At 36.3% G+C, this 12197-nt stretch overlaps 1 protein-coding gene across 3 annotated transcripts in view; it reads left to right on the top strand.

Moving 5' to 3' along the window:
* The window catches only part of APOOL (apolipoprotein O like), a 72174-nt gene extending 62818 nt beyond the window's left edge, over positions 1-9356 (top strand). For all 3 annotated transcript variants that reach the window (XM_039475498.2, XM_074392164.1, XM_074392165.1), the window contains 3 exons: positions 1767-1880; positions 2076-2193; positions 8764-9356. In XM_039475498.2, the coding sequence (XP_039331432.2) occupies positions 1767-1880; positions 2076-2193; positions 8764-8852 (321 nt within the window). In that variant the 3' untranslated portion in view covers positions 8853-9356. The remainder of the gene's footprint in view (positions 1-1766; positions 1881-2075; positions 2194-8763) is intronic.
* Positions 9357-12197: the final 2841 nt, after the last annotated feature.

Below are 12197 nucleotides of genomic sequence, written 5' to 3' on the forward strand. Positions count from 1 at the left end.
ACTTGATTTTATCAACAATCAAATAAACGCAGATTTGGAAAACCATTTAGATATTGGTTTTTAGCCTTTCAATTTGACAAAAATGTAGAAGACTTGTAATATCCCTGCTGGTAAACAGGGTGGGAAAACAGACTTATACTCTTGGTGGGAATGTAAATTGCCGCAGTATATCGCTGAGTTTCTGGAGAGCAACATGGTAATACTGTCAAAAATTCAAATGTGTATACTCTTCAGTGCAGAAATGTCAACTCTAGGAATGTATCCTGAGGAAATGCCATAAGGGTTATGGTACCAGTTGTATGTGTAAGGATGATAATTTCATGATTGCTTATACTTGCCATCTCCCTACCCCCAAAAAGGAAAACAGCCCACATGCTCACCAACAGGGGATTTGTTAAATCATCGTGCCTCAATAGGGAATTTGTTTAACAAATTGTGGCACATCCATTATAGAATACTAAACCAAGCAGCAATTTTAAAAGTAGATCTATGAGTATATAAAGTAATGTAGAACCATGCCTGTGAAATATTGTCAAGCTTTTAAAAAATGGTATCTCAGAATAATATGTTTACTGTGATCTCATTTGTATTTAAAAAGGAGAACAAACTAAATACCTATGTAATTTATTTTGAAAATTTAATTGAAAACATAATTGAGATTGTATTATATAATCTGTTCTGTAACTTTTTCAAATTAGTGGTTCATCATGAACTTCCATTCATGCCAGTACATATAGATCTACCTCATCTTTTTTGAAAGATCTCTAAATGTTAACATTACATTTGTTTTAAAATTTGTTTGTGTATATTTAATGTATATACAAGTAAAAATTTAGGAAGCATATATATATAACTGTTAACAAAGGTTATATTTGGGGAGGAAGAGGAATTTCTTTATACTCCTGTATTACTTAAGTTTTCAAGTGTAGGTATATACTTAGTAAAAACAATAAAAATATTTCTATTTGAGGATAGAAACCTAATTTTTAAAACAAATGTGTCTGTAGAACTTGTAATCCTGGAAAGCCCCTCAAAACATCTTTAAAACTTGAAAAATCAATGGCCGTTGAAATTACTTTAACCATAATGAACAAAAGGATTGGAGAAGAATAGGAAAAAAGAAGAAATCAGAAGTAGATTTTCAAAGAGAAAGAGAGATGAATGAAAATGACAGTAACTTTAGGAATTCAGTGAGCATCCCAGCCTCTGCTTGAGTATGTTTATCGATCATTGTTTATTCTACCTTTCTATCAAAAAGAAGAATGTTCTTTGGAAAAATTAGCTGATGCTTTTTATTTCTTTATGAATGGAGAAAGCACCATAAAATTTTAAGCAAAAGCATTAACTTTGTAGCATGTTAAAAATCTATTTTTCTCAGTCAGCTGTTTATTCCCAAAACTCCTGTTAATAGACAAAGTTTTCACTTATATGACCATGTTATATACCTTAAATTGATACAATTTTTATATGTCAACCTAATCTCAATAAAGCGGAAAAAAATTTTAAAAATAATGTAGACATAGTTTTAGATTTATATGTTACATTGTGAATGCAGATTATACATTTCTTATAGCCCTTTGCATGACACAACAGTTATTCCACGTAAGATTTTAGAAATGGTGCTTTGTGTTATATGATTTAGAGATTTATATCTTTATTGATTCCTACCTGAGTGTTCATATAAAACACCTGACAAACCTAAAATGTATTTTTTATTTTAACTTTTAAAAATATATGTTATTCGACTTCCTTTTTGTTTTAATTAGGTAACAGGGAAAAAGATATATGCTACAAGCCAGCAAATTTTTGAAACAGTTAAATCACTGTGGACAAAAAGCAACAAAAAAGAGACACTTCCTCAACCTAAGGAAAAAACTAAGGTAAAGTTTAAATGGAACAAGACGGTCCACATTGAGTTGTGTTTGGGTGGGTTTTGGCTTGTAATGAGGATACTGGACAGAGGTCGAGGTTAAAATAAGAAAGTAGATGAAGGAATTTGGTATAATTTTTTAAAGATATTTTATTCTCTTAGTAAAATGATTTACTTATCAAGGAAAAATCTTTTTGGTAAACAGCTAGGATCCTCTGCCGAAATGGAAGTATCTGGAAAAACAACTCACGTCTTGAAACACTCAGTGCCTTTGCCAACAGAACTCAGCTCTGAAGCAAAGACCAAATCAGTGTCCACCTCAGGTTTGTTGGGAATAATTCAGTTTTGTTTTCATTCTTTTCTTAAATAATTTGATAGCATTATCATTAGCAGTTTGAACTTACAGATGCGTTTTCTCCCTAAATATTTTGTCTTTCTCGTATCTGTGGTTTGCATTTCTTTTTAGGTTAAGAGGTACTTAGGTGCCTGGGATTGTTTTAAATTATCACATAGTTCATAATATAGATCTTTGTATGTGAGGATATGGAGTGGCACTGACAGGTTGATTGGGTGAAACATTTCCTATAACGTTGAAAATACGAGCTATTTTATCAGGTGGGAGAAAATGGGCCTTTCTAGATTCTATAAATTTAAAGGTATGAGTCTCACCTACATAAAGAAATGTAAGCTTCCATTTTTTGTGCTATTTACCTGTCAGTCTCCCTGTCAATCTTAAGACTTGTAATGTTGCTAGTGTTCCATACCGGCAATAAATACTTTGTGGAACCAAACAGTGACAATTACGCTTTCTAAAAAAATACTACTATGATTTTACTGCGGTCAAAAAGAAGGTGGCAGAGTGTTTGATATCATTTTGACAATGTATTCATATTGATTTGCATAGTTTGATCTGTAATGCAGAGAGCTAGAAATGCGTTATTCAGCCCTTACCCACAAAGTAAAACAAAAACCTCTGCTGAATCGGTAATTATTCCCATTTTATGATGAAGAGACTGAGACTCTGGGAGCTAAAATAAGTTGCCCGAAATCATAGAGCTTGTGAGTATCAGAGTTGTGTTTATGGCCTAGAGCTTCTTGACATCAAAGCCCAGGCTCTTTCCATTGTGTATAGATTATCTAATTTAAAACTGGAATTTAGTCTCTAATTTCAATCTCCTCCTCTCTCACTTAATCTTTATATAAACTCTCATTGAATAACAAACGTGATTTGAGTTTTACTATTTTCCTCTGTCCTCTCTCCTTTCTAATCAAGACAAGTTATACAGTTTTTAGAGTCTCTGAATAATCTACAGGTGACCATATTCTCACAAGAATATAATGTATGGTCATTTTTCCAAATGCTTGTTAATTACAGAGTATCTTTGTGAAAATGAAGCATACTACAGCTTAACAGTGGGACCAAAACCTTCCCGAGCTAATGTCTTTTCTCCACACATCTGGATGATGGAGCCCTTTATTGCCTGTCTTTGGTGATGTGGTATATGAAAAGCATTGTAAGGAGATAATGCAGAGGGAGAAAGAGATGCCAGTGCTACTCATTCTTATCATATATGTCTTGGTCAGTTTGAGCTACTGTAAAAATTACCATAGACAGGGTGGCTTGTAAACAACCGAGAGGTGCTTAGAATTAGTTGAGGTGAGGAGGGTGGTGCCTTCATGAATGGGATTGGTAGTGCTCTTATGAATCTTGAGAGAGCTTACTTTCCTCTACTCTCTGCCATGTGAGAATACATTGAGAACTAGGCTGTCTACAAGCCAGAAGAGGGCCTTCACCAGAACCTGACCATATTGGCACCCTGATCTCAGAATTTCAGTCTTTAGAACCATGAGAAATAAATTTCTGTTGGATCCAACATTTACTAGTTCTGTTACCTGGGTCAAGTTATCAAACACCTCGAGCCTCAGTCTCCTCATCCAACAAAAAGGGAACAGTAGTAGTTCTTGCAGGGTTGTAAAGATTAAATGAGATATTGCATGTAAAGCACTAACTACAATGCCAGAGATATACTAAGGGGTATCAGTGGATATTAAAATGTATCAATATTATCATTTGCCTAGAGTAATTAGCCATTTTTCTGAGAAACAGATTTTCACTGAGCACACTTTAAGAGTAGTAAGTCACTTACCTAGTAAGCCTAGCCATGGCTACCACTTTTCACCATATAGAATAGATCAGTGTACTGTCCAACTGTATGTTGTGGCTCTGAATGTGAGTTGTTTTCTACCATCTCATGTACATTAATGGAGAAAATTATTATTATGGGAATTACAAATTTAGAAATTTGGTGTCATAGATCTCTTCAAGCATCCGATGAAAGCAGAATGAAATCTCTCATAGTCTTACAAGATTAATGTCCCTCTAAAGCAGAGGTTGGTAAACTATGGCTGGTATGCCACCTCTGACTCACTGTTTTCATATATTCTGCAAGCTAACAGTGATGGTTGACAAAATCAAAAATATTATTTTATAACTAGTAAAAGTTACATGAAATTCAGATCTCAATGTCTATAAATAACACTTTATTAGAACATACCGACGACACACATTCATCTATATATTGTCTATGGCTGCTTTTACACTACTGTGGCAGAGTCGAGTCATTGTGATGGAAACCATATGGTTCACAAAGTCAGAAATACTTGCCACTGACCTTTTGCAGAATAGTTTACCTATTCTCCTTCGAGAAAGAAGGGATGTGCCACATAGCATGACTCATGTCCCCCTTATGGTAGTTGACAGATTTTTTGTGGATTGGGAGACTAAATAGCCAAACTGAAAACCTCTTAATGGCAAAAGCTAATTTCTTAGAATTTTGGGGGGCTGAGGAGACAGAAACTAGTCAGATGTCAGTCAGAAGCTTAGGAGTGCCATACCTGAACTGGGAGGAACCAGAGGTTAACTGACTCTTACTAAAACTACAACACAGCCCAGACCTAGCTCAATGCTGGACTAGATTGAGATGATAAGTGTTTCACCCTTTCTAAAGAGCTTCCACCCTTCTGGAGCGTCTACCTTTCTTTCATACACGATGTCCACCATACAAACAAACAAAATAGTAGTTACGCAAAAAGGCAGGAAGATGTGATTGATAGTCAGAAGAAAAAATAAATAAATACAACAATAACAGCAGACCCACAGATGACTTAATATTGACATTAACTGAGAAGGACTTTAACAATATTAATATTATTAATATTTAAGTTAACTGAAAAGGACTTACAATAATTATAATTAATATGTTAAATAGGAAAAAATGATGGACAAAATAGATGAAAAGATGGAGAATGTCACAGGGACTTAGAATCTGTTAAAAAATAAATCTAGTGGCTATTCTAGAAGTGAAAAATACAGTACCCGAAATCAAGAACTCATTGGGTGGGTTTAACAGCAGACTATATACCAGAAAGCACAGAATTAATGAATTGAAAGACAAGTCAATTAAAACTAGCCAAACTGAAGCACAGAGAGAAAAAAGGAATGGAAAAGGTTGATAAAGTACTTTATAGTGACTAGTGTCTTTAAGTGTTTGAGTTGCTGAGAAGCTGAATGCTGAATGTCATCCTGATTTTATACGCGAGAAATGAAAATAGAATTTGTAACAATCCTTACTTCACTCAGCCATTTATTAGTTTTCTGTGTCGTTTTTTTGCACCTAACTTGCTTAAAATATCAATGAGATAACATGTGAACTAAATTATTAGTTATGTGATGCTATCAGATACCACATAAGGGCTATTTGAGACTATAATTCATTGTTGTCTCGTAACTTTAAAGATATTTCTTTCCTATTTGTTATAACACCAGCTTTTTGAAAATTCTGCTAAAAAGCTTTAAGCAGAACACATTCGTTGAGAAAGGAAACATATATAAGTGCAAAGGAATGCATCATGATGATGAGGGCATTCAGATTCAAGAAGAGTTTTATGACAGTTCATTCTCTGAGAGGGTAAGAGAGTCCTTAATCCACTCAAGAGATTGAAGAAATTTCTAAGAAAGATATAATTCTTAATTGCTTAATAAGGGCATGAGATGAAGCTTTTTAAAAAGATAGAAATCAAATGACAGGCTAAGTGGTTCTAAACCAGAGGGATCCATATCACAATTACTTGAGGATTTTTTTTCTTTTTTTTTCCTCCAAAATTCATAGGTTCAGACTCTACTCAAGAATTATAAATCTGAATCTCCAGAGGTGAGGCCTCCAAGCAGGTAGATTTTAGGAAGAGTTCCACAGGAGAGTCTGATCCATTAGACTCTAGCCAATAATCTCTGTTTTAAGGTGTTAGTACATTAAAACCTTGAAGCCTTTTAAGAAATTTTGAGGGGTGACGTAAAGGCAAAAGGACCTTTCTAATTCAGGAAATTGGGATAAACTGAACCTTTCACCAAATTTAGAATAAGAGTATAGATTAAGGACGTATTTAGAAGTGCTAGAGAACTTAGTTGATGGACATTGTTAAGCAAATTGGACACATTGAGTCTTACATAAAATAATTATTTGTCACATGCCTACTGTATGTTTTCTGCTTGATAAAACTTGTTGCACACTTTTCACTTGCACCGAGCAATGCTTCCCACCCGATGGCAGTAGAGATCAGCAGAACCACCAGTGTGTTCCTAACCTTTTTGTGTGCTACAACCTCTTCCCAGAATGTTTTCAAATGCAGACAATAAACACATAGTAATGTATGAATCTCTTTAAGTGTATTAAACAACAATATTTAACAATAGGTCTGATAACTTTTAATTTTTAATTAGTGGCGAGTGTGAATATTTTCAGATAATCTGCAACTATAATGTAATAAGATATCTGTGATTTCTGTTGGTGAAAAAGAAATCTAAGGTCCTGCTGATACTATTGTGTTTTGTTGCCTGTATTCATTATTGAAGAAAATGTCCATTTAAGTCAAAGGTAAGTGAAAATAATGACAAATTTTCCTCATCCGAGTTAATAGATCACATGAGTTCTCTAACATACCCCCAAAGGGACACGAAGTTAAGAATTTATTCTGTGGAGAGCTTCATTACCTGTACCATCATAAATACTAATTACTTTGAATCTGGTTGTTCTGTTAATATATTTGTGATGAAGTTGCGCATAGGTATGTCACGCTATAAACTGTTTCTGAAAAGATAGGTATAAGATATATCATTGTATTCTAATTTCTCTCCTTTGTTTTCATTATAAAACTGGAAATTAACTTCCTTTATGCAGAAAAGGTATGGTTCCAAATGTGATAAAATTAATTTTAAGATGAATCAGATTTTGAACATATTTAAAATAAAAACAAATTTCTGAAAAAATGTTTTTAGTATTATGTCACAAAATAAATATGAAATAGTTGTGTCTTGCCTACTTACCATGCACAAGGTGTTATATGCCGCACTTTGTGTGCATTATCACGTTTAATACTAAAAGTAATTGTATGAGATTTTTACTGCTATAAACATAATTTTAAAGAAAAGCCTGGGTTGTTGTGTTGGGGTCAGACAAATGTGGATTCATTCCTGGCTCCACCACTTATCAGTTGAATGACTTTGGTCAAGTTACTTAACCTCTTCAAATTAAAATTTTCTTATCTGTAAAATAAGGACAATATAAAAATAGTATCTACTTCATGGTGAGATTACAGGATAGCACATGACAATAACTTAGCTACTTGCCTGGGACGCAGGAAGCTTGTCAAGGTCACCAGTGATGCACACATTGCTAAATCCAGGAGTGGATTCTCAATCTCCATCTTATGCAATCCATCAGTAACCTTTGGCACAGGTTCAGTTCCTTCCTTCTTCAAACAATCTCTTCACTTGGCCTGTGGGATATCTCTTGCTCTTGGTTCTCTACCTCATTCACTGGCTTTCCTCCTTAGTCTTCTTTCCTACATTCTCCTACCCTTCTTCATGTCTCCTAATCTTAACCCAGAAGACTCATTTGTACTCAGATGTTTAATAGGCAATTCACATTGAACACGTCCAAAACTTAACGATTCATTTGTTTTTCCCTAAACCTGCTTCTCCCACATTTTCCCCTGTCTCAGTAAATGTGACCTCCATTCTTCCATTTTCTCAAGTTGAAGAGTCTCCCTCACAAGACATAGTCAACTCATTTAGGAAATCCTTCCCATTCTACCTTCAACGTTATCCAGAATCTGGTACCTTTTCACCGTTTCCATTGCTACTTTCCTAATTAAAGCCCTCAGCATCTCTTCTGGAGTACTGTTACTGCTTTCTAACTGGTCTCCCTGCTTCTATCCCTTGTTTTCTTACAGGTTTTCTTTTCCACAGCCAAGAGTGATCTTTTCAAAAGCACAGCGTCATTCACTCCTCTGCTCAAAATTGTCCAGTAGCTTCTCATCTTACTTAAAGCCAAAATCTTTGCCATAGCCCAATGTGACCTAGCTTTCCATTGTCCGATCACATCTCCTGTCACTCTCTCTCACTGCCTCGCCGCCACCCCTACGTACACCACATCTCGTTTACTGTGTTCCAACCATTTTGGTTCCTCAGACATGGCTCAGGTCCGTTACACTTGCTGTCTGCTCATCCTGGAAGGCATTGACTGCCGGTATCTATAGGGTGCACACCCTCACCTTCAGTTCTTGGCTCATATATCACCTTTCCAGGAGGCTTTCCCTGGCTGCCCTATTTAAAATTACAAATCACCTAAGCACTCCATATAGCCCTTCTTGTTTCATTTTTTCACATAGCACTTAGCCACCATCTGATATATATTTAATTAGTTTGTCTCACCTAACTGAAATGTTAGGTCTATGTCGCCAGATATTTTTGTCTGGTTTGTTCACTGTTGTCTTCCCAGTATCAAAAATAAATTTCTTAAGTGACTAATTTTTTTTTCATTTTAATACTTTATCAGGTGCTACACAGTTTATGCCTGACCCCAAGCTCATGGATCACGGGCAGTCCTACCCAGAAGATATAGATATGTACAGCACTAGAAGCTGAAGTAGACTGCATAGAGAGACTACGTAGACAACTACAAGATGTGTGAAGTTGCAAATAATGATGAAAAAAATCATGTCATGGGTAACTGATACATAGAGTGTTACCTAAAACAAGTTTTTCCCTTACATCTCCAAATGTGCAATTTGATAAATTACATAAGTGGTTAACACACAAACTGTGAATGCAATGCAGACAATATTAAATGATTGATGAAAAGGCATAGATATAAGTGTTAGCTTGCATTTGATGACCTTTAGGGGCATTTATTAAAAAACAACAACAAATGAAGACATGAACTCCAGTGAGACTAAAATCTGAAAATGCATCTGTGTATGTATAAAGACATACATATTGATATGTATAAACATATATTTCTGCTCTAGTTTTCCTGAATTTATGTCAGTTAAATTAGAATGGTGTGTGGAAATATGTGTTTCCCTCTTTTTTTTTTTTTTTTCATTTCCTGGAGCTGGAATAAAATATTCGTGTTTTATGGGACGTGAACTTGGCTTTGTCTCTTGGTTTTGTTAATGTTAATTCCTCTTAAATGTCTAAAAACATCTCTAACTATTTGAGAGGGCCATATGCTACGCAGGCTTTCTAATACTGCCTAGCAGTCCTTCCTAAATGGTTCCTAAGTGGTTCACTATTGTGTTCTCTGGAAGAGGTGTTACAAACCTTTTATTCTCCTCAAGCCTCTTATAACTGCCAAAATGACTGTGCCTCCTGTTTTACAGATGAAAAAGTAAATTATTAGACATGACCATTCCCAGCTTCTTCCCATCTACCGTCAAGACTTACCTCTTTTCAGCCATGCATTCCCTTTCTAACACTAATGCTTACAATGTTTGTGTTCTTGATCTCATTCCCTCCCGTCTAAGACCGTCATCCACCCTGTTTAGTCTCCAGGCTTTGGTTTCTCTTTTTGCTAATTTGTTTTCCTCTACCTCTAAATAGCTTTAGGACTTCTCTATCTTAAACCAACAATAACAAAACAAGACAAAAACCTTTCCTTAACTTGGCCTCTTCCGTTGAACCCTTTTTTCTCTCTCCTTCCTATGTGCTATACTTCTTTAAAAAGTAATTATTACTTTTTGACAAAAGTAAATATTGTTTCTTTTTTCCCTACTTTCAAGTCCTCTCTTAGTAAGTTGTGGCATTCTGGCCTCTACACCTACTTAATTTTTTTTTTTTTTTTTTTTTTTTGAGATGGGGTCTTGCTCTGTTGCCCAGGCTGGAGTGCAGTGGCACAAACACAGCTCACTGCAACCTTCATGTCCCAGGCTCAAACAATCCTCTCATCTCAGCCTCCTGAGTAGCTGGGACTATAGGCATCCACCACCATGCTTACTTTTTTTTTTTAATTATTTTGTTAGAGACAGCGTTTTGCCATGTTGTCCAGGCTGGTCTAGAACTTCTGAGCTCAAGCAATCCTCCCAACTCAGCCTCCCACAGTGCTGGGATTACAGGTGTGAGCCACTGCACCCAGCCCCTTGAATCCTTATGTCATTACTGATTCTTTACCACTCTCTCCTTGAAACTCAGTTATTCCTTTGCTTTCTATTTTTCCTGCTTTTGTTATTCTTCATTTTTCTTCTCTTGCTCTGACTCCCTTAAATGCTGAGGCTGCTCAAGTTTCATCCCTAGTCCTATTTTCTCATTCTATATGCGCTCTCATTTTTATTTAACATACTTCACTGGCTTCAGTCCCCATTTCTTTTATTATTATACATATTTTCAGCCCCCATATCCCTCTAGTGCTGTAGACCTTTATTTCTACTTACTGTATTTACCTAACATCCCATAGATATGCCAATGTCAGTATGCCTAAAACAACATTGTCTCTACCTCCTGCTCCTTCAAATCGGTTCTACCTTCTCCAATTGTATCATTACTCTCCCTCAAGTCATAATCATCACTTCTCTGGGTTTCTATAATAGCCTTTGGGCTTATTTGCTTACTGTCAATCTTGCTCTCTCTCACTTCAGAATATGTCCTGCTTGCAGGTAACAGTAAAGTAGTTAAACAAATATTTAATATTAGCTTAAGCAAAAAAAAAAAAAAAAAAAAAAAAAAAAAAAAGCGCCTATCTATAGCCTGGAATTTGGCAGTATAGGGTTAGGATACTGGCTCATTGGTCTATCAAGGACCTAGACTTTTTCATTTTCCACCCCATCTGTACAGTATGTTGGTTTGTCACCTCATGGTCATACGATGCCTGCTGTACCTTCAGGGAGCAGATACACATTCAAAGTAAGAAATAGCAGATAAAAATATGCGCAGGATGCTTCTGACTCCCTTTTATCAGCAAAGTAAATGCTTTCTTAGAATCTCCTCAGAAGACTTCCGTGTATGTTTGAACCAGTGCTTGTCATATAGCCATACGCTTAGCTCCAGGAAGATAGGGAATAGGGAAATCATGCTTCTTTTCCCCTGTGGTGAGGAAGACAAGGTTAAGGGATTGGGAAGAGGTGTTGAGTTTAAGCTAACGTCGTGTCTGCTACCCTGTACTTCTAACCCATTTGTCTGTTATGACATAGTTGTCTTTCTGACACCTATAATGGATAGTTGTCTTTCTGAAATCTTTAGTGGCTCATCGCTGCCTGCAGAATCAAATCAGAACTCCCTAGTTTGATATACAAGGCCCTTCATATCCAATTCCAGCTTACCTTTAATCTATTTTCCCTATCCATACCCATCCTACTGCTAATGTGTATTATATCGTCTTTATGACCTATCATTTGTTTCTTGAACATGCTTTGTTGTTTATTGCCTCTTTTCCTGCCTGTGCTAGTGTGTCCTCTCAAAATGCACTTCCATCTTATCCCGCCCTACATTCTAATTTCCTACCCATCCTACAAGTCCAATTCCAGTGTCACGTCCCCTTTCTCAGTCCTCTGGGGTAGAACTTAGATCCTCTTTTCTAGAGACAGAGTCTCGCTATGTTGCGTAGACTGATCTCAAACTCCTGGCCTCAAGCAATCCTCCCACCTCAGCCAAACAGACATGAGGGACTGTGCTCAGCCTTTTCTTAAATTAAAATATATGATATGGCCAGGTGTGGTGGCTCTCACCTAAATAATCTCAGCACTTTGGGAGGCTAAGGTGGGTAGATCACCTGCGGCCAGGAATTCAATATCAGCCTGACCAATGTAGTGAAACCCTGTCTCTACTAACAACAAAAAGTTCAAAATTAGCCAGGTGTGGTGGCGCATGCTTGTAATCCCAGACACCTGGGAGGCCGAGGCTGGAGAATCACTTGAACTCGTGAGGTGGAGGTTGCAGTGAGCTGAGATCGTGCCATTGCACTCCAGCCTGGGCATCAAGAGCAAAACTCTGTCTCAA

The sequence above is a fragment of the Saimiri boliviensis genome, chromosome X (genome assembly GCF_048565385.1).
Source record: "Saimiri boliviensis isolate mSaiBol1 chromosome X, mSaiBol1.pri, whole genome shotgun sequence".
Taxonomy (NCBI): domain Eukaryota; kingdom Metazoa; phylum Chordata; class Mammalia; order Primates; family Cebidae; genus Saimiri; species Saimiri boliviensis.